The sequence below is a fragment of the Micromys minutus genome, assembly GCF_963924665.1.
Source record: "Micromys minutus genome assembly, chromosome: 12".
Taxonomy (NCBI): domain Eukaryota; kingdom Metazoa; phylum Chordata; class Mammalia; order Rodentia; family Muridae; genus Micromys; species Micromys minutus.
This window is the reverse complement of record NC_137981.1, coordinates 14,226,350-14,249,085: the sequence shown is the minus strand read 5'-3', so window position 1 is coordinate 14,249,085 and position 22,736 is coordinate 14,226,350. Positions and strand designations below refer to the sequence as shown.

The 22,736-nt window shown below is 47.4% G+C and overlaps 1 protein-coding gene across 2 annotated transcripts in view; it reads right to left on the bottom strand.

Annotated features, from left to right (window-relative positions):
- Positions 1-7,064: 7,064 nt before the first annotated feature.
- The window catches only part of SLC7A8 (solute carrier family 7 member 8), a 55,492-nt gene continuing 39,820 nt past the window's right edge, over positions 7,065-22,736 (bottom strand). Inside the window, exons 5-12 of one of the 2 annotated variants that reach the window (XM_080925893.1) lie at positions 21,884-22,009; positions 20,068-20,221; positions 19,413-19,536; positions 17,658-17,761; positions 13,903-13,999; positions 11,414-11,563; positions 9,463-9,640; positions 7,065-9,000 (exon numbers count right to left, since the gene is read on the bottom strand). In XM_080925893.1, the coding sequence (XP_080782019.1) occupies positions 8,843-9,000; positions 9,463-9,640; positions 11,414-11,563; positions 13,903-13,999; positions 17,658-17,761; positions 19,413-19,536; positions 20,068-20,221; positions 21,884-22,009 (1,091 nt within the window). In that variant the 3' untranslated portion in view covers positions 7,065-8,842. Of the gene's footprint in view, positions 9,001-9,285; positions 9,356-9,462; positions 9,641-11,413; positions 11,564-13,902; positions 14,000-17,657; positions 17,762-19,412; positions 19,537-20,067; positions 20,222-21,883; positions 22,010-22,736 lie in introns of those variants that run through there. The other variant, XM_080925894.1, reaches the window with a different exon arrangement.

Below are 22,736 nucleotides of genomic sequence, written 5' to 3'. Positions count from 1 at the left end.
CTGGGGATGGAGGGCTGCAGTAGGTGTTGCTGTATGACTCAGGGATTCTTCTTCTGCCTAGCTGCCTTGGGTAAGGGCAGCGCTGAATTCCCGCAGGAGGTGTACAGATAAAGCGGGCAGGAAATGAGAAGGCCTGCAGCTGTGTCCCACTGAAATGAGCGATGCAGGTGCCTGGACCAGCGGGGAGGGCGCTGCCTGCAGGCTGACGTTTACCGTTACCTAGTAACGGAGGCGGAAGTAGATAGGGTGTAGATAGCGAAGCAGGAGAAGGGGTTGGGAAAAGAGGAAGCAAGGTAGGAAGGCAAAGCCACCTAAAGACTGGGGGGGGGGGGGGGGGGGTTCTTCCTCAGGAGGGGAAAGAAGCCTTCCCTTGCTCAGCGGGACCGTTTTCCTGTTGCTCCGGCACTTGCTACCTGTTTGCATTAACTAAAACAATGGGTGTATATTATCTCAGTGGCTTGTGACAAGCTTCTCCCCAGGACTGCCTCAGAGGCTTCCCCATAGGGCAGAAGCCAAGAATGACTGTGAAGACAGAGGGAACCAGACTCCTGTCACCAGCTCCCTGATTCTGGTCAAGCTACTTAATTGTCCGGTAAAACGGTAAAATGGCAGTTGTCTTGGCTGTCTCGTGAGGTTGTTTAAACTTTGAAAACGATAGCGTGTGTAAAGCAACTGATTCAGTGTAGGCTAAATCTCCCCACCCCTGTCCCCACCTCTCCACTGAAGTTATTCCTTTCCCTAGAGCAAGCACACACTCCTGTTGCCTCAGAGGTTGCATTGACAAGCATTTAAAAAATCTGGGTTTTAAATAACAGAAAACCCATGCGGGTGTGATGGTGCATGATTCTAATTCTAACACTGGAGAAGCAGAGCAGGTGAATCACCATGAATTTGAGGCCAGACTAGTTTACATAGCAAGTTTCAGGCAGAGCTACATAGAGAGAAAACCACCTTGGAATTCACCCAGGGGCTGGAGATGTGGCTCAGTGGTTAAGAGCACTGATTGCTCTTCCAGAGGACCTGAGTTCAATTCCCAGCAGCCACATGGTGGCTCACAACCATCTTTAATGGGATCTGATGCCCTTTTTTGGTGTGTCTGAAGGCAGTGTATTCACATATAAAAAAATGAGTAAATCTTAAAAAAACAACAACAAACCAAACAACAAATACAAAACAACAAATAAATTGTGATTTAATTTTTTGCATATTTATTAATTATATATATATATATATTGAGGCAGGGTTTCTCTGTGTAGCCCTGGCCTCTCTTTCCTTAATTGTTGATCTATATATTCCTAAATACATGCATACAACCTCCTTAGTCTGTATAATGTTACTTGTATTTTCAGGCTAACCATTTGCTATAAAAAGAAAAAAAACCAGTTAGTGTGCTTTATCCTAGGAAGACTGACTGTCTCTCCAGTGCTCAGCATTTCGTAGATGCCATGGTTCTTTGTCTAGGGCTGAAGCTCTGTGAGCTTCCCCTCCCATGTTAACATGTCTGTTGGGTTCATCCTTGTTCAGGTCATGTTTAGGCAATTGTGGTGGTCTGAATAGATTTGCACCCTACAGATTCATGTGTTCCAATACTTGACCATAGGGAGTGGCCTTGTTGGAGGAAGTGTGTCACTATGGGGATGGACTTTGAGGTCTCCTAAGCCCAAGCTCCACTCTGTGGAACTGGAGTCTTCTCCTGGCTGTCTACAGATCAAGATGTAGAATTCTCAGCTCCTCCAGTACTAGTGCCAAGCTTCCCACCATGATGATAATGGACTGAACCTCTGAAACTGTGAGCCAGCCCCAACTAAATGTTTGCCTTTGTCATGATCTCATCACAGCAACAAAACCCTAAGGCAGCAGCCATTGTGGGGAGCCTTCATGAGTATAGCCTCTCTAACATTTCTAGGAGTCAAAATCTCACAGCATACTACTTGTTTCTCTGGCTCTTACAATCTTTTCTGCCTCCTTCTTCCACGATGTTTCCTGAATCTTAGGTGTAGGGATTATGTTGTAGATGTATCAGTTAAGAGTTGAGGAAGGCCCTACAACTCCTCATATCAATTGGCTGTGGTTTTCTGTAATGGTCTCTGTCTTAATGAGGCATTTCCGATGAGGATGAGGTATAGAAAGACACATATTTAGGATGTAGTTAGGGATTCTGTCAATTGTAGTAGTTATAGATTCTTCTTCAGATCCATATTCCACTCGCCTGGGGCAGCTGGCTGTTTTTCCAATTCCAGGTATGATTTCTCTCTTGTTTACCTTTTAGATTTTAAAATTTGATCTTATGTGTGTAGGTGTCTTGTCCGCCATGTATGTATGCGTAACATGTGTGTGCCTGGTACCCAGGAAGGTTAGATGAGGGGGTCTGATTCCCTAGAACTGAATTAGAGATGTTTGAGCCACTATGAGGATGCTAGGAACTGAACCTGGGTTCTGGGCAAGAGCAGGTGCTCTTCACCATGGAGGTGTCTCTCCTGTCCCACATTAGGACAGCTTTGTGTTAGTTATCACTTCTGCTCTGTAGATTTCAGGGACTAAACTCCAATGGTCAGGCTTGGTGTAGGTACCTTCATCAGTGCCGTGGTCTCTGGCTCTTGTTTTTCTCCTCTTCCTCCTCCTCCTCATCTTCTTCCTCCTCTTGCTCATCCTCTTTCTTTCCTGGTTTCTTTTTCCTGGGATGCTGCTTTTTAGACAAAATGTATTTATTTATGTATATGGGTGTTTTGTCCCAATGTAGATCTGCACACCAGAAGAGGGTATCAAATCCCATTGAATCTACAGTTATAGTTGGCTGTGAGACACCATGTGGGTCCTGATATTTGAACTCAGGTCCTCTGGAAGAGCAGCCAGAGCTCTTAACTACCAAAACCATACCCACAGCCCCAAGGGATGCAACTTTTAAAAAGATTTGTTTTGTTTATTCTTTGTGTGTGTGTGTGTGTGTGTGTGTGTGTGTGTGTGTGTGTGTATGAGCATAAGTATTCTTGTTGATCCCATGGAGCTGGAATTACAGACAATCCTGAGCCATTTGATATGAGCAATGGGAACTGAACTCTGGTCTTCTGCAAGAGCAGTGTTGCATAATTGAACTTATGTCTTCTGGAAGAACAGTTGGTGCTCTTTTTTTAAAAAGATATATTTATTTATTTTATGTATATAAGCACACTGTAACTGTCTTTAGACACATCATAAGAAGGTATATGATCCCATTACAGATGGTTGTGAGCCACCATGTGATTGCTGGGAATTGAACTCAGGACCTTTGGAAGAGCAGTCAATGCTCTCAACTGCTGAGCCATCTCTCTAGCCTGAACTTTAAATCTTTGATCATCTTCTAAAATGCTAGGATTCAACCACCACACCTTCTCTTTCTCTCTTCCTGTCTGTCTGTCTGTCTTTTTTATGGTGCTGGGGACTGAGCCCAGGACATCATTCAAGCTTGCAAGCATTTTACCAGGTGGGCTACATTTTGCTCTTTGAGAATAGGCTGAGGTTTTTATTTGTAATCTTTTCAATAATGGCCCCTGTCTTAATTAGGGTTTCTATTGCTGTGATGAAACACTGTAGGTTGATGTCAAGGTGGTACATGATTGGACAGTAGAGAGTGGGTAGGGACAGAGTACTGGTAAGGAGAGAGGAGGAGGAGAAAAGAGGAGATTCAGGAGGAGGCAACATGGATGTAGATGTGGATGGTTCTCTTGGTGCATCTCTATATGGATAAGGTTTTTATGATTATTTCTAAGGGTTTCTCTTCTATGGGTCAATTTATCTTATCTAGGTGGGCAGTTTATATCTTTACCAACTGGTTGTAAGTTTATTATGTAGAGGGATTGTGGATTGAGAATTTAACATATAAACCTGTTTGATAAGTTATTGATTGTTGAGTCATGACTTAACTGGGCTGTGGAGGACAGCATGTGAAAGCAAAAAACAACATGCTGGGGCTATTGTGGACTACCAGGGACAGAAGCAGTTAGGGCAGATGGAGTGAACAGCCTGAGAAGTGAACTCAGTGGAGGGGGTGGCTTGCAGATCATGCAATAGCGTCTGGGTGCCCAGTATCTGCAGAGTGAGACCTCAGCTAATAACAACAGAACCTATTTTAATATTTACCGCAACAAAACACCATGACTAAAAGCAAGTTGAGGAGGAGAGGATTTATTTGGCTTATGATTGTACATCACTGATTTTCATTGAAGGAAGCCAAGACAGGAACTCAAACAGGGCTGGAACCTGGAGTCAGGAGCTGAAGTAGAGGCCATGAAAGGATGCTGCTTACTGTCTTGCTCCACACTGCTTGCTCAGCCTGCTTTCTTATAGAGTCCGGGATTGCCAGCCACTGCTGGCAGAACTCACAATGGGCTGGGGTCTCCTCCACCAATCACTAGTTAAGAAAATGCCCTATAGGCTTGTCTAGAGCCCCATCTTATGGACACATTTTATTAATTAAGGTTCCTTTCTCTCAGGTTAGCTTGTGTCAAGTTGATAGAAAACTACTCAGCACAGCACAGTGACCACATTTCCTGAATTAAAATTAAGAGGAACATGCTGTTTCACAAATCCAGTATATGAAAAGTTGAGACAGAAGGATTGCTATGATTTCGAAGTCAGTCTAAGTTACAGAGTGGGACCTTTTTTTTTTTTCTCTAAAAAAACAAATAAATAAGCTGTGTGTAGTGGTGCATATCTCTATTGCACATTAGCTTACTTTTTAAAATGACTTGGTTACCGCAAAGGTGGGGCACTCCTAAACCCTCCTCTGTTCCCCAAGACCCAATCAGGAAAGTGGTCAGTGGCCATGAATTCTCACATGGCTGATCAGCTTTCTCTCCTGCAGCTCCTGCATCCCATCTTTCTTCCCCAAGTCACAGTGATTCTCCGCCGTTCCTCTCTGTGCCCTAGTCCAGGCAGCTCTAAGGGTCCTGCCCTGTGCCCAGCCATTGGCCATTGGCATCTTTATTGACTGGTCCAAAAAAAAAAAAAAAAAAAAAAAAGACAAGACAAGAAAGGACAAGGACTTTAGCATTTGGACACACAGATTCCCCACTGAATCAAAGTATTAAAACCAATCTCTAGCACCCTGCCTCCTGAGTTCTTGGACTAAAGGTGTGCTTGCTAAAGGCATGTGACACCGAATATATAAATACTCTACAGGAGACAAAGTTTATTTGGAATCTGTGATAAACTTGTTATTTCTGAAAAGTATGGTAAAGCCATACTCAGAAGAAAGACCTGTTGTCTGAGAGAGTATATTAGTGAGTGACTGTGAGCTAGTGAGATGACTTACCACCGAGTCTGTTGACTGGAGTTTGAGCCCCAGGACCAAGGTGGTATGAAAGGTGGGAAAAGACCTCTTACATGTTTGCATGTTCACAGAATAAAAAAGACCTCTGGCCTCCTCACATCGTGCACATACACAGAATAAAAGCGTAGGCCACAAATAAACACATAAGCATCCATGACTTAGTGACTTCTAAAAGCTTCTCAAAGTGTCTAAAGAAGAAATATTGTCCGAATCCAAGAGATCTAAAATTCCTACCATTGCAGTCACTGCCAGGACCAAGGCAGGGAAGAGGTTCAGACCAGGAAGCAGTGCATGCTGGTCAGAAAGAGACCCACAGCTGCCCTCTGAGCGGGCTGAAAGATCAGCAGGTGCTACCTTATATGGGGAGAGGGAATCCTGGGACAAGAGTCTCCATTACTTAAGAGGGAATTGAGAGGCCCGCTTGCACCAGAATGGGGAGACTTGGTGAGGCCAGAGAGAGGAAATGGGGGTTTAAAAAGGTGATGTGAGGTTTTCAGGGCAGCCATCCTTGAGAGGAGTGTTACCCTCTGCTTTTGGGATAACCGAGGGTTAGAAGATGGAGAAACTGAGATAAAGTCCAATCCTACCCAAGTAGTCACCCAAAAAGGTTAAAGAGGTGACATGACTTGTCTGAGGGTACACAGTCGCTCTGTGGCTGGCTGCCCTCTGCTCAGAGTCTGCCATCTGGGCACAGTGACTCTGAGGATGACAAGCTTCCAGCCTGTCTGGAGTAAGGACTGCCACAAACATGAGCATTAATGCCAGGTCGGGACGTGGAGCAGAGAAGAGCCTGAGCCTCAGTGTCCCTAGTGGAGGGTAGTGTCTTGCTGTCCACCCACCTCTTTCATACAGGTCCGCAGGTCTGTCACCAGTGCTGGTCCCGCAATGACAGTGCCCCAGGAGAGGCTCCTGGACGGCCCAGAAAGGAGGAGCAGAAGTAAGTCTCATCCACTTTCCAAAAGACCACGAGGTCCCCTGGCTGTCCTGGAACTTGCTAGGTGAACCAGGCTGGCCTAGAGCTCACAAAGATCTATTGGTCTCTGCCTCCTGCGTGCTGTGATGAAAGGCATCTGCCACCATGACCAGCCAATGTGTTTGTTTCTTATAACTAATCCAGAAAAAAAGTTTTTGTTTCTAGGGACGAGCAAAATAGCACTTGTTGCCAACCTTAACCCAAATTCTGTCCCCGAGACCCACACGATGGAAAGAGAGAACCAACTCTTGCAAGTTGTTTTCTGACCTCTACGAAAGTGCTGTGGTGTCTGTTTGCATGCTCGAGAACACACACACACACACACACACCCCTCAGTTCCTCCTTCTTTCAGTCCTAGTCATCTTTATTCTCTTCCCACCATTATCCTCTCTGCTGCCTCTGCATAGCTGGGTGGAACCGGCTCCTTGGACTTTCTCCACAGTGCACAAAGCTTTTCTTGCCAGAGGTTGGGATTCTCGTCCTCATCTTTGCCTTCCTGGTGCTGATCCCTGCCCCACATCTCACCGCTGGAGAATGATGAGCTCTGCTAACTATGTTGCAGGATCTCTGGATGGCACACAGAGAGGGAACTCGGTAATCTTTCAGAGTTCAACAGCAGGGAACAAGAGGTCGTTGTTAGAAAGTTCAGGCTCCATATCCCTAGGCCAGCTGGGAGGTGTGACCATCAAGACTTTTAGGAACGTAGGCCTGGAAGGAGTCTGGACTAAATGGAAAAGCCCGGTTCAGACGTTATCTGATTATAATTAACTCCATTGCTTCATTTGCATTTAAAATTTTATTACACGAAAAGAAAATACTCCATAAAACAAACCAATACAATTTAAAACCTAAATGAACTCAGCGACAGATTATTAAGGTTCTAGCTCTGTCCCCAAACCACCAGACATTAAAAAATCCAACAGAAATAGAAATACCAGCTTCAAAAATAGTTATCCAAAAAGTAAGGCATCCACTTTAAAAAACAAAACGAGAGAGACAATAATTCAAGGTGGGGGCAGGTACAGACTGAAGGAATGAGAGGAAAGGGGTAGAGGACTGGTCCCTGGTCCCCCAGAGGCCCCACAGCCTGCTTGGACTGTCTTCTGAAGGCCATAATTCAGCCCAAACCCAGCCTCTCACCAGTTAGGGGTAGCATGAGCTAGGTGGGAAGTTGGGACACCTGGCTGCAGGGGCCAGGAAAAAGCCCCTGGGTGTTCCAGTTTGAGTAGATGGACCAGGCTTAGGGTTCTGCTTTGTGATCAAAGGATACTGTCCTAAGCACAGCAGGTGTGGAGGCTGCCAGGAGAAGGCACCCACTGTCACTTTCCTGTAGAGCACGGGCCAGTAGCTCTCCTGGAAGGGGCTGTTCTGAGTTCTCCAAATTGAGTGCCCTTCTGTCCTCTTGTCCCAAACGGGGTGGCGGAGTGGTGGTGGGATGGTTTGAGGGAAGAGAAACTGGCCTTCAGAAAACATTCTCTCCACCCCCAGCAATATGGTCTCCCCAGGGTGAGAGATGAGCAACTTTGGGAAGGGGGAAAGCACCCTTCCTTCCAGGGAGGGATTTAACACCAGGCCTGCCCTGAAGGTTAGAAACAGGGAGAATGTTCTTGGATGGGAGATGACTGGAGGCTAGTTTGACTCTTGTTTCAGGCCTGAAGGACTTGGGGATCCTTCATTCCTGGCCCTTGAGCCAAGGCACAGGGGAAGAAAGAGGTGAGGGTGTCAGGCAGAGCTGTGGTGGGGAGAGCTGCTGGGATAAGAGGGGTATTGCTCTCTCACACAGGGGGCAGGGAGGAGCCCAGTCGCTTTGCTTTAAGAGAGATATGTCTGTTAGACTGAATTTAAGAAGTCTTTCTGGCTTCAGGGAGCTTTGGCACCACGAGAGGACAGGAGGCAGGGGCTTGGCTTCTGCAGTCTGAGCCTATATATTCCACAAGCCTGACTTAGAGCTGGGGTTGGGGCAGTCCTTCTTGGTCCTTAGCTCAGTGGGGAGGAGGCATCCTGAAAGAGAACTTTCTGGGTATCGGTGGAGGCTGGGCAGTGGAGCCGTTGGTAGTACAGAGTAAAGAAGAAGGCAAATGACCCTTCCACCTTTTGGTTCCCTGGTGAATGAAGCCACACCTGAGTCTCGCCAGCTGACTGTTAACGGTGACAATTTGAGTTGTCGTCCCCAGCTAACTCACTGTTTGCAATGGATGTTTTGCTTGGGCTTGGGGTTAGGGAGAAGAAACAGTAGTGAATCCAGGTTTCTTAGAGGCACCTAAGAAAGAGGCCCAGGAGGAAGGGCCCTGTAGCAATGGCACCTCCAATCTCCTTAAACCTTAGGGTGTGTGCAGGTCCTGGTGCACTGACCTTGACCGTGGGCCTTGGTGCTGGAAACGGGGTCTTTGGGTACAAAGGTCTTTGTTTAGAATGTCTCACTGTCGACACCCAGGTCTTGCCCTTACCTGACAGTGTGTGTGTATGTGTGTGTGTGTGTGTGTGTGTGTTGGGGGGACCTAGGCAGGGATATAGGGTAGAAAGGACGAAGTGGGGAGTGGCCAGTTAAAGGCTGGTAGTCTTTAGGGCTGCTCCTCAGAGTCTGGGTCCTTGGCAGGAGTAGGCTGGAAGATGGGCTTGTGCTGTTCCTCTACATCATCAACTGTTTCCTCGGCCCCCGAGTTCCCCTCCTGGGGATATACGACCACACACATCTTCTGACTCACTAGGGTTAGGGACTCTGTGGAAGAAAACAATATAGAAGCTGGGTCATGGTAACACGCTGCCAGCCCCACCCATCCAGGCCCTGCTTCCTTCTCAGTTTTTACCTCAAAATAGCAAATGGCTTTGGAGACCAGTCGTCTATATTCTGTATCTTCTGAGGGCTGCCTCGTATTCACCCAGGCTCCGGCTTTGCACTTCCTCTGTGCTCACTGCCTGTCTGCCCCCATTTCCAGGGTCTATCCTGCTCTCCAGCTAATCTACAGGGGTTCCTGATGGCGAACTGATAGGTTGTCTAAGGTCTGCGTGGGGAGGCCAGCTGCTCTCATCTCCCTAGAGGTCTTTGGAAGACATCTGGTCCTGAATTGTGAGCCCTGTGGACTCAAGTAAAGGGGAACCTTGGCTTCCTGATTCTGGTTTGGCTCCCCCATCAGACTGCTATGTGCCTTCCCAAGAGAACCTCTTTCTTGTCACCACTTACTGATGAAGTCATTGATACACTTAGGTTTGTGTTGCCAGTAGACACCCAGGAAGTAGACGGGAACGCCTGTCAGCATAATGGCCAGGCCGATGCCACACACTACCGGCTCTGACCACAGGCTGAAAATCAGCAGGAAGGCCCAGAACAGCAAGTAGATGATGGGAAACAGCAGGCTGACCTGTGGAGCACAGAAGTGCTGTGAGTTTTGTGGCTCTGAGCATCCATCAGCACTCTCTTCCTCACCCTCATCCTTGAGAGGAATGGCTGAGCTGCATCCAGCTCTGTGTCCCACACTTCAGGCCCCTCTAGGTGCTGTATCAGCAGATGTTGGTGAAATTGGGCAGTGAGACAGAGAAGTAAGGATCTTTATTATTCATGCCCTTCCTAGGTGAGGTCAGATAAGGCCTCATGATTCATGGAAGTGTCTATGGCAGCATAGAAGGCCAGGGGCTGAGAATCTGCTTAGGAAATTAGAGCACACTTGCAGGGCTCCTTGGGAGGAGGAGAGGAAGGGAAGAAATAACCTGGATCTGTCTGGACTTCTGTCTCCACACACATGCCAGGGCTAGGCCTCATCTGAATATAACATGACAATGCTCAGCACCCACGTTAGGATTAGCATCAATTTATTTCTCCCAAGCAATTGGAGAAAATTGCTTAGTCCCAAGAGACCAGGAAAGTCAATAGGGAATAAGGCAGACTAGGGCCTGGGCTAGGACTTCTTGCTGACCACATGTATTGGGTACCTTAGCTGCTTCAGCTACTTACCTCCCTTCCTCCCTCAGAAGATGAGGTTATTTAGCTCTCCTTCCCTCTAGGAGGTGTTTTAGGAGTGGAAGAAAGGGACAGTAATAATATCAGGGGGGACTGAGAGACCGGAGAGTCCTTCTTTCTCAGTGGGAAGAATCTAGAAGTATCATGTCTGTTTCTAGAATAGGATCTTAAAATAGCCCCAGGCTCTATCCAGTTTTAAGAGAACTCATCTCTCTAGTATATCTTGTTCTGAGCAATCAAAAAACCAACAATGTCAGTTTTTTGTTTGTTTGTTCACTAAACCTGTGTTTAGTCTTGGGGACTTTGGAAAGCAAGAACTGTAGGCATGGGCTGCAAAGCTTCAAGAAAGATGTTGAGGTTTGGTCTGTTGCTGTGCACTGTAATTACAAATAAATACTGGCCCCCTGAGGTCTGGTTGCCCCCAGGGACAAGGAAGTTTTCACACACATCAAGTGATAATATGTAACCTTCTTCCTTAATTTAAAACTATTGGTTGAATAAAGATGCCTACAGCCTATAACTGGGCAGAAGAGAGGTAGGCGTGGCTTAGGTTCCTGGGCTTGGGTCTGAGGCAGAACCAGGAGGGTGAAGAGAGAAGAAGATGCCACAGGGTAGTTGAATCATGAATACATAGCCATAAGGGCTGGCCATCTGGAGTTAGGAGCGGCCCAGATGGAACATGGCAAGTTATAACTTGGGGTTATTTATAGGGAAGTAGACACTCATAGGTTAGAGGGTAGATGCCTGCCCAGCTCTAGTGCATTAAAGGTTTATCACAAATATAAGTTTTGTGTCTTTTATCTGGGAACTGAATGATCAAAGGCGGGTTAAGCCCCTGATTTAGATTAAATATTTACAATTATACATTGGTGCCCAACGTGGGTTTCCAACCCACCACCCTGGCAGGAAGATTCTTATGCTCTACGAATGGAGTAGGTACTTGACACCCATCTGGCCGGTGGCTAGAATTTCTACGAGCAGACAAAAGGATAGTATAGTGAACGGAGATTTTGGAAGGAACAGGGCAGATAAGAGAATCCTGAAAGCCACCTATAGTGTATGATTTAGGAGCGAAGAAAGGAAATCATTGTCCCCACACATATGGCCAAGAGCCATGGTGGCTTAGTCTGTACCACAGCTAGATTCGGTAGAGAAAGGCCAAGGCATATCCTCTTACCTTGATGGGGCGGGGGATGTCAGGCTTCTTCCAGCGAAGGACTATCTGTCCTGCAACTGTAACCCCATAGAAGAGGTAGTTGATGAAGCCCACGTAGTTGATGAGAGTGTACATGTCACTGGTGACCAGCATCAGCAGGGTGGAGAGGCACTGGTAAGGTGAAGAAGGAAGGTATTTGGAGACTGGAGATATTCACAGGTTAGGGGCTATTCTTCCTCCCTAGGCCAGGTGTGCTATTTCGCAGTGGACATCTGAAGAGGAGGACTCTCAACCACCCAGAGTAGCCTGGGATGGATTATACCTTTACTGCCAGGAACTTCCTTCTGACTTTTTGAAGACTAGGTCTCTCTTTGTAGCTCTTGCTGTCCTGGAACTTGCTATGTAAACCAAGCTGGCCTCAAATTCACAGAGATCCAGCTGCCTCTGGGTGCAGGGATGAAAGGTCTGTGTCACCACGTTGGGGCTAAGAACCGCTTTCTTATTACAGGATAAAACGTGGGTATGTAACCAATGTTATGGCGTGGGAGTAACCACTCAGAGTGGTTGGATCCCTGGGTTGGCCATGCTGGTATGAGCTGGCTCTGGGCATCCCTCATACCAGCATATTTAACTTTTGATTATGGTTCAAACTAATTTATTTCTTTTCATCCTTTCGACCCCTTAGGGTCAGTTAACAATAAGTAAGGACTCATTATTATGATCGACTTTATTTTTTCTTTAAAAAAATTCCTAGGGCTGGAGAGATGTCTCAGTGATTAAGAGCACTAATTGCTCTTGCCAAAGTCCTGAGTTCAATTCCCAGCAACCACATAGTGGCTCACAACCATCTGTAATGGGATCTGATGCCCTCTTCTGGTGTGTCTGAAGACAGTGACAGTGTACTCACATACATAAAGAAATAAAATATAAAAAAACAGTTAAACACTAACATAGGCAAGGTTGTTTCCTTAACATTCTACAAGTACAAACTCATTTAAGCCCGTAACATCGCTATGAGGTTTTCTCAATGGGAGTCACTTTGCAACTTCAAAATCATCTCTGCGGCTCTCTCGGGATGAACTATGGCCTTCCACTCCAATAGTCTTTGGAGGCCAATGAAGTCAAGGTTTAGTTCTCCCATGAGATCTGACGGTGATCAGGTCAGATTCTCCCTGTGTTTGCCTTACAGCATTAGTATCGCAACTCCGAGCAGAGAAAAGCCGGTGACTCATGGAAAATACTATCTCCTTCCATTGCTTCTGCAACTACCTAATCAAGATGACCTTCTTGCTGCACCTGAACACTCTGGAATTCTCCCAGTGAGCTGTCACCTTGACTTCTGATTGCCTCTCGGGGATCAAAGTGATTTAGGCAGGGTCGCTCTACTTAGCCACGACTGTCCTAGGACTTGCTAAGTAGGTGGCTTCAAACTCAGAGATCTGTCTGCCTCTGCCTCCTGAGAGTTGGGATCAAAGGTGAGTGCCACCACGTCTGGTTCAACGTAATTTGTAATGTTTTATTCAAGATTCAGAAAGAAAATAAAACTAATTAAAAAAAATTAACGAGGACAAGTCTTTGTGCCTTCTTTTAACTCTCTAAGTCAGTAATTTTTAATACAGTTTCTCAGGCTGTGGTGATCTTCAACCATAAAATTATTTTGTTGTAGGCTGTATGGCTCAGCAGTTAAGACTGCTCTTCTAGAGGACGGGAGTTCAATTCCCAGCACCTACATGGCAGCTCACAACTGTCTGTAACTCCAGTCCCAGTGGCCCTGACATTCTCACACTGGCATGCATGCAGGCAAAACACTGAATTAAAAATCATTTGTTGCCACTTCATAGCTGTAATTTGCTGCTGTTACGAATAGCAATCCAGATATCTGATATTTAGGATATATGATATGCCACCCCTGTAGGAGTCACGACCCACAGGTTGAGAACCGCTGTTCTAAAAATTTCTGCTTTTTTTAAGACCTCATTTCCCCGCCCGCCCTGTTCAAAGCTGCCTCTTCTCCATCTTCAATTTATGAATCTTCCCCCGTCGGTGTGCCCTGAACTAGAATTATTTTGATGACGTTTCCCAAGAGACTGACAGAGTAACCTGGGCAGGAAGTTGGTGGGGTTGGGGAAGGGTGAGCTGTGAAGTGACCGGCAGAGGCTCAGAGCTGAGCCCTGTGGTAGCAGGTGCCAGTCAGCCTGGGGTAGAGACACGATTTTGTGAGACTTTGGCAACCCAAGCCTTTTCAGTCTGAGCCAACAGGATAGGAGGAGAAAAATGAGTCAGCCTGAGAGTTGTAGGTGTTTTAGACTTAGGATCTTTCCTAATTATATCCCTGTGGCCACATGTGCTAACTTAGCCAGAGTCTAAGGAAATGCAGAACTGGATCAGAAGGGTGGCAGGTACGTATGTGCAGATAGCGTGACTCCCAACCCAGACTAGGCACACACGGAAGGCAGGATCTTTGAAAGGCTGGCAGCAGTGGGGGCAGAGTGAGTGGGTGGGGGGCTTACTGTGAAGAGCAGTGCTGGGATTGGGGTGCAGCGCTTCACATGGATCATGGCCAACACACTGGGAAGGTGGCCTTCTCTGGCTCCAGCGAAGAACAGCCTGGCAGGGAGAAAAGCGGGTTAGCCTGGGGTAGCCTGGGAACCACTAAGCCGAGGTTCCCTCACTGTGCCCTCCTTTGGTCCACACAGCAGCCTCCCTCCACCGGCTAGGAACTTGCCGCCTTTGTGTGCACACTTTCCGGCCCTATGTTCACAAATGCAGGCACAGGCAAACCAGGGGCAGCCAATGGATAGGTGCACAGGTCTGGGAGCGTGGGGATGAAACTGGCTCGGGGCCCTGTTGAGTTACTTTGCACCACTCCCAGTGTCTACAAAACTATGGAAACAGAGGCTCTGTCCTTCGTTTTTTTTTTTTTTTTGTTTTTTGTTTTTTGTTTGTTTTGTTTTTTTGTTTTTTTGTTTTCGGTTCTTTGAGACACATTTCCATGTAGCCCCATGTGGCCCTGAACTTCATAGCCAAGGGCCCTGATTTCCAGCTTCCCCCCCCCCCCCACCTCTGCTTCCTTAATGCCAGAGTTATGGTCCATCCCACTGCCTGGCTGCGTTTCTCCTTTTCGTAAGAAACTTCTTGTCCTTAAGGGTTATTGATTCCCTGGCACACAGCTCTGAGCCACCTGTGCAGCGCTGTAGCAGCATTCTTATCGTATCCAGAGACTAGCTGCTTCTGTGAGAAGCATGGGGTCATGGGCTGGAAAAACACAGGCGTCAACCTTTGAGAGACACTTGAAAGTTCTGGGTGGTAGCCTCTTGGGGGCCCATAACTGTCACAACTTCTCAATCACACTTGAAATTTGTGCTTTTTACCATATATACACTGCACCCAAAATGTATACCCCCTAGAAACACTCATTCTATCCCCAAGAAGCCTTAAAAACAACCCAATAGAGAGGTGCTGGAAGTTATACACGCACAAAGGTTCTGGCAGGAAGTAGAACCGCAAGTGTTCTTGAATGCTTAAAATTATGACGTTGGTTAAAGAAATTAGGATATATCTATAAGACGAACAATGGTGAAGATTTAAAAAGTCATTTTTTTTTTTACGCTTTTTATTTCGTGTGCACGGGTGTTTGTATGAATGTATGTCTGTGCAGCGTGTTCGAGCAGTGCTGGTGAAGGGCAGAAGTATCAGATCGTTACAGATGGTTGAGCCGACGTGTGGGTGCTGGGAGTTGAATCTGGGCCATCTCTCCAGCCCTCAAAATCATGTTTCTGAAGAAAGTCATTATGTGAGAACATGCTCACAATACAACATCAAACAAAAATGCAGACTATAACCCTGGGAGCCTAAGCTGGGTGTGGTGGCACATGCCTGTGAACCCCGTACACAAAGCCCGAGGGAGAGGATTTCCCATCTGAGGCCAGTATATAAGACCCTGTCTCACAGATAGGGAGAGGGCAGGAGGGCTGGCTCAGTGGTTAAGTGCACTTGGTGCTCTTGCAGAGGAACCGGGTTCAACTCCCAGCAACCACATGGTGGCTCACAACCATTTGCAATTCCATTTTAAGGGAGATCTGATACCTTCTTCCCACTCTGTGGGTGCCAAGTACACATGTGCTTCATAGACTTACATGGAGGCAAATCCACACACATTAAAAAGTGATTTTTCAAAGTCTAAAGAACAGGGTAGTATATACCCATAGGAGAGAAGGAGATAGAGGGGAAGACAGGGAGAAACCCAGACTCAGGGTAACATTTAAAGCAGCCCCTAACCTCTTTTCTCTTTATGTCCCTTTCAAACAATACAACAACAAAATCCACCACCAACCAAAACTGTTCTGTAACTGCCAGCAATTATTACATTTTAGTGTGAAAAAGTTTAACTTCATTTGTGTATTTACATATGTGTTTGTGTGTGCTCACTATCTGTGCAACGCTCATGGAGGTCAAAAGACAGCTCGTGTGAGCCCGTTCCCTTCTCCCACCATGTGAGTTGAGTTCCTGCGGTCAAGCTCAGATGACCAGGCGTGGCAGTGCCTTTACTTGCTTAGCCACCTAATGGATGACAGGAAGGTGGCAGTGTGACAGAACACAGGGATTTGCTATTTGTAGCCCAGGCTGGCCTGGAAGTCTCAGCCTTCTTGGTCTAGCCTTCTGAGGGCTGAGATGGGAGGCGTATGCTCCCATACCTGGCCTAAGAGTGCTTCATATATAGGGTAGAATGTGGTTACAGAAACAGCTAGAAGTGCAGGAGCTGGCTGTGACTCCAAGTACCCATAAGCAGTTGTCACCGTGAGCTGCTCAGGCCGATGTCCCTAATTTCATGCAGACACATGCATCCCTCGCTTCTCCCATGTTCAGGTCCTTTCCAGCCAGCACAGCCTCATGCACTGAGCCTGGGGCTCTGTGGACTTCAGCGTGCACATAGCCAGGTCCTCATGCATACTCTCCACATACAGCCAGGACCAAGTATAACTAACTGTCCAGGTCCAACAGCCCCATGTCACAAGAAACAATCCCAAGTAGGGGACAATGGGGAATATGATGGCGCTGTCACAGCTTGCTCAGCAAGGACCATCCGATTCAAACTTGGGGACAAAAAAAAAAAAAAAAAAAAGGAAAGAAAGGAAAGGTAGAAGAGTAGTCAGAGAGCTGAGGTGGCTTGGGAGGGGTGGCCACACCTCTGGCATCTCCTGCATGCACACAAGACTATGCGGCGTGCACACATGACTATGCGGTATGCACACAGACCACTGTGTGGCCTGCCTGAGGGACAAACCCCAGACTAAAGCGACTGTAACCAGCCACGCTCCTCCAACAGATCTCAGGGAGTCCCATGGCTCAGGGCTCTTCCATTGCTCGACCTCTGTTAGGGCCTCCAGGTGGCCACGGCTCCTCTGTAACAGGCACACGAGGTTGCTACGGGTGAGTGTGTGTTCTCCTCATCTCAGGTGATACCCACACCCCAGCCTGACTGCTCTGGATCCTGGGAACAATGGCACACTCTGTCATCTCACCGGAATTTCTCTGTGATGTGTCTGGTGGTATGGAAAACAGCCGAGTCCAGACTCGTCTTGTGACTAGGACCTGGCTTCTAGGGCACAGAAACCCTATGGGTCACACAAATGGTAACCCTTCCACACCTGTGCACCCAGAGGTCCATTCTATAGATGGCAGGAAGGGGTATAAAGGAGGGGCCAGATCCCTGGGTAGATGGGATGAGGCTCCGGGGCCCACTCATGTTTCTGGTTTCCCAAAGAATTCTGGGTTGGGGTTGTGGCTACTGGATCTGGTGCTGACAAAAGTTTCCGTCCTATCCCTCCCTACGCAAGCCTAGTGGCCTCCCACAGTCCTGCCTCCTCAGGACGCTCTCCCAGGTGGAGTCTGGCTTCAGACACTTATGAGAGGCTAGACCTAGAGGTTTCAGGCACAAGACTCCTTCTTGGTTTCTTTCAAAGCACAGTTTCTTTCTGGTTAGTAGTGGCCCATGTCCAGACAAGGGGGAGAGGGGACTCTAGGAATGTAGCTAAGATACCATCCTGCTGACAACCAAAGCCCTGCGTCTTCCAAAGCAAGGTGGCTTCCTTGCATACCCCATATCTTAGGTCACCCCCAAAGCAGCAAGACCCCCTTAGCACCCACACTGGCATGCATACTCCCACAAAGCCACCACTTAGGAGGTTGCACAGAGCCCTGCTGACAGACAAGTCCACCGAACACACAGCAGTGTGGACAGAAAAGGGTTGTGGCAAGCACTCACCGGGAGGAGGTGAAGAGGGAACCGTTGACTCCACCGAAGGTGGACAGAGCGACGGAAATGGGCATGATCCAGGCCATGACCCCCAGGAGCTTCTCTCCAAAAGTCTGGGAGAGAAGACAAGACACGAGTGGAGACAAAGAGGCAAAAGCGCCATTCCAGCCTGTTCTTCACTTCCGGAGTGCCTGTCTTCCATCTACCCTGCCGACTCTCTCTGGCTGATCATGAGAGCCCAGGCCCACACTGCCAGGCCACAGAGACAGCTCCACATCAAACGCACATGCTGTGGGTTAACTAGCTGAGGGGGCAGAGCATGGTGGCGGCTAACACTTGTCCTTGTTTCTGAATGAGGAAACCAAGGCACTCGGTGACCAATAGCTTACTTCAGACTGTACACTGGGGGAAACAGAGTGGAAGCCAGGCGCTGTAAGTTCACCCTGTCTGCACTGCAGATGTCTCCACACAGGGAGATTCACAGTGACAGTCAGGTTCAGTTCCTGCTCTCTCCTTCAACGAGGCTTTACTTATTTATTTTCTAAGTGGTGCCCAGGGTCTTGCTGGCCTGAGGCAGGTGCTCTGCTGCTGAGCTACTGGCTCAGGCCTGGGTTTGTTACTTTTAGGTTTTACTTTCACATTTATAAACTAGAAACAAACCCTAGTCGGACTTTCTAAATTCACAGAAGCGAATTATGATGGTAAGAAAATAAGGACTAGCAGTTTTTCTTTTTCTTTTGAGACTTCACATGCATATACATGTGTATTTATAGTTTAGGGACGAGCCCTTTCTAGAGTTTCTGAGTCATGCTTATAGCACGAGCCTGGGTGAGATCTAGAATAGATGTCTTGCTGTGTCTGGAGGCTGCTGGCTTTAGGAAGAGGTGGCCACAGGACATGGCAGGGTATATTTATTTTCAAAGACGAGACAGGTCATAACAGAGTTTGGTCTGAAGGTAGGTGGAGGTTCAGCACAGCTCCTGGGCCTCCCTCAGGTAGCAGGTGCTTTGTGATCTCTTTGTCCAAAGGGCATAAGCCACTATGACTTCTGAAGTATTTACTGGCACGTGTGTGTGTGTGTGTGTGCGTGCGCGCGTGTGTGTCTATGTGTATTTGTGTGTATGTATCTATATGTATTCATATGCATGTGTGGGTGCATCTGTGTGTGCATGTGCATGTATGGGTGTGTATGGTGTTTATGTGTGCCTGTTTAGTATATATGTATCTATGTGTGTGCATGTGCACACGTAGGTGTGTATGGTGTCTGTGTGTGTGGATGGAACACTGGGTTTTGTACTTCACTACAGTCACATTCTTGGCTCTCTAACGCCCAATTTTCCCTAATGAGAGCAATCAGTTTGCCTGAGTTTGCACGACTGCCAGAGAAAGAAAAGAACAGAGAGAATCAGTGTGTCTTGTTCAGCACACATCTCTGTGAGGACCAGTCTGTCTTACGTAATCTGCAAGCTTACACAAGACCGTGAACTTGTTTTATAAAACATTAGATACTTCAATACCAAAGGCCATATAGACTCTGCGGCAACTTCTCAGGCAGCCATAGTTAGTTCCAAGACAGGTACAAGTTCACTGTCTTGTGCTCCTAGGCACTTGGAAGATACCCCACAGAGGACGCATGTGGATTTCAGCCCGAGGAGGTGGGATGGCTTCCCATTCCATGAGACCCTGCATCAGGGAAAAGCCAGTGGGCTAAACAGGCAAACCCACATTGGCATTCTGGATCGGGGACCCTGGGCAATTTCTTACCACAGCGACTGCATTTGAGGCCAGCAGCTCTTGGGGGGACATTGCAGTGACATACGCGACATTAGCAAAGACGTACACAAATGTGACCAGCGGGATGGAGATGAAGATGGCTCTAGGAAGGTTCCTGCAGAGGGAGAAGAGGTCAGAGGGAAGCATGTACCAGGGACATGTTCTGCTGGAAACTTGATGAGCCTAGACTTGCAGGCTGTTCCTCTATCATGGAGGTGGGTTTTCACTCAGGTGGGGCAGGATAATTGAGAGGAAATGGAACAGTTTAGTCCTAGAGATAAGTTTCACTTGCTTATCATCTCCTGACTCAGATCTGGACCATGCACCCTTCCTGCTGTCTTAAGATATACGGCTGGGCCTGGCCCCAAACAGATAAAATGCCGAGACTTCCCAAGGCAGTGCCTTCTCTACAGCAGTCACATCATCCTGAACAGCTTTGATTTTTCCGGGACGGTCATAGGATCCTACGCTTCTCTTAACGAGGTGGATGGTAAATGGTTCAAATTCCTGGGACATCAACGGTCGATTTATGGCGGACCAGGACTTGTCCTGGATAGGGCAAGAAGTGAGTCTAGGTTTCCTTTCTCCAGCGGTGGATACTATGTGGCCTAAGGTTGAAGAAAAGAGCTAGATTCATTTGACTCACTTGTAAGGATCCACAAGTTCCTCAGTCACATAATTAAGAAAGTTCCAACCTCCATAGGCAAAGGAGCCCTGGAGGAAAGCCAGAGCCACAAGGCCAATGTCAGGTTCTTGGAAATTCTCAAATGCGTTCTTCGGCTCCAGCCAAAAGAATTCTCCTGTGGACACAAGAGACAGGAGGCTGCTCAGAGAGAGCAGGCCCAGGAGCCCATGGCCACCCCACGCATTGTCGTGACCTCCCCTGCGGTGATATGTTAGCTCCTTGTCTGTTCTTCAGTGGATCTACTGTGTAAGAGAAGGTGGGTAAGAGGAAACCCAGGCCCAGGACCTCTCAGAATCTGGAACCTCGGAACCACGAGTCCAAACAGGAGCTTTGGCCCAAAGCAGAGCTCAGAATGTCCCTTTCAAAAAGGCAACATTATTTGGGAGGAAAGTTCATATAAACGAAGACACTAGTGCCAACGGCAGTCTCTGGGCTCCTTTTCTGGATATATTCTTTACATTAATGAAGAAAGCATCAAGAACATCTCACACTCAGATGTAAGTTCTCATAGACCTCCAGCATTCTGTCAGTTCAGGTCTATTTTGTTTGGCTTTGTCCATAGCCCATCATTTCCTAAGGGATGCTTGATATTCTTCTGGGTCCTTTGGTTAAAAAGATGCTGGGGGTTGGGCTGGAGAGATGGCTCAGCAGTTCAGAGCATGTGCTGTACTTACAGAGTATCCAGGTTCTATTCTCAGCACCGACATGGTGGGTGGCTCACAACCAGGCGATCCAATGCTCTCTCCTGGCTTTACGTGCACTAGGCATGCTCACAGCACATGTATGTGCAGGGAAGCCACTTACACGTATAAAATGTAAAATACATGTGATACATATGAAATAGAATAAACCTGTTTTTTTTTTTTTTTTTCAAGTTTCTGGGCTGAAGATGTAGCTTGGTATTAGAGGGTTTGCTCAGCATGTGCAAAACCCTGGGTTTGAGTATATATACATTCCCGCAGCTGCTGATTAAATAGGGCCGGGTTAAGACAAAGTAATTGGCTAGGCTATTTAGAAACCTTAACCCAGCATTAGGACAAGAAACAAGGAGGTGTGTATGATCAGGAGAACAGGTTAGGAAGGATTCATTATCTTTGAAAAGATAGCACAATGTTTCCTCAACCTAAGTTTCTGAAAACGATTGTGTCTGTCCATCCACCCCTTCCCCCAATGGCTTAATTCTTGATTAAAAATGATCAAGGGGAGTATCTAACACAGAGCTGTGGGCAGGCAGGAGGTGTTCCCGCTTGTCATCTCATTTTTCTCTAAGAGGCAGTGACGCTGTGCAGAGCCCAGCAGTGCTGCAGGGTCCCATGGAAACCAAATAGAGATCAAATCCAGTGGGGAATGTTGGCAGAGGCCTCAAGAATGTAGAGAGCTCTTTCCCCCAGAGATTATGAACAATACTGAAATATATGAAATTCTCTTCTTCTGGCCTTCATTTTAAGGTATTAATCAAGTACAAACAGGAAATGTAAGGAACTCCTTCCCCGGGGTTCTGGCAGAATAGCAAATGAGAGATCTGGGGTCCTCGCTTAGCTGTGCTAGTCCTGAAGCAAGTGTGGAGAGGCGGATCTTTGTAAAGCAGGGAGTGGAGGTGGGTATCTCTCATCCCGAGGAATACATTGTCTCATCCCACTCACCAAGTGAACAACGGAAACCAGTCAAAGTCACACTACTCAGGCATCTCAGGGATGGGAAGCTCTGTGGAGCCCCGTGGGAAGCCCCGTGGAGCCCCGTGGGAAGCCCTGTGGAGACCCGTGGTCCCCACCTTTACCTTTGCATATCTGCACAACACCCATGATGATGATGAGCGCCAAGGCCAGGAGCTTCCCAGCTGTGAAGATATCTTGAACCCGGGTGGCCCATCGGACACTGGAGCAGTTGACCCATGTGAGCAGCACTGCAGTTACAACGACAGAGAGGCTCTCAGACGCCGCAGGACACCCGCTGCCCTGAAGCACACTGTCCCGGCTTTCCAGCCTCACTCACGCAGCCCCAGTGACCAGAAGCTTTGGCTCGGTTAATAGGTTACAATGGGGATGACATGCCCCACATTAGAGCTTGATCAGAGCGCTCGTTCCCTGTCCAGGGCTAGAGGCCAGGGCCAGGCAGGGAAGCGTGGGCACTGACTCAGGAGGCTTACTCGTCAGGGTACAGAATAGATTTAGGATTCCGGTCATTATCTCTTCACGGTGAGCTCTGAGCCGCCAGTATAATCTTGGATATTGCCTTTCTGAACCTTGTTCTGGGGCAACCGAGGGTTAGGGGCTTCTGTTACTTAGGTTTATCAAAGTATAAAATTCAGCTTAATAAGGAGCAACAACAAAGCCCTTTATCTTCCTGCCTCAGCCACCTCTTGAAGTGTTTGAATCACAGGCCAGTGCCTGCCCCCACCCCCAATCCACGTCAAAGTTCACCTTTTCCAAGAGTACATTTTGGTGAGATTTGGCAGATGAATTGTTAATCATCACCATACGCAATATTCCTGGCATTTTAAAAACATGCCTCTGCGTTCTGCTCCTTTGTGTTCATGCATTCTCTCCGTTACTGGTGACCACTGATTTGATTTTTGTTCCTATAATTGTGTCTTTTTCAAAATGTCACACAAATGGAATTTCAGGCTTTTG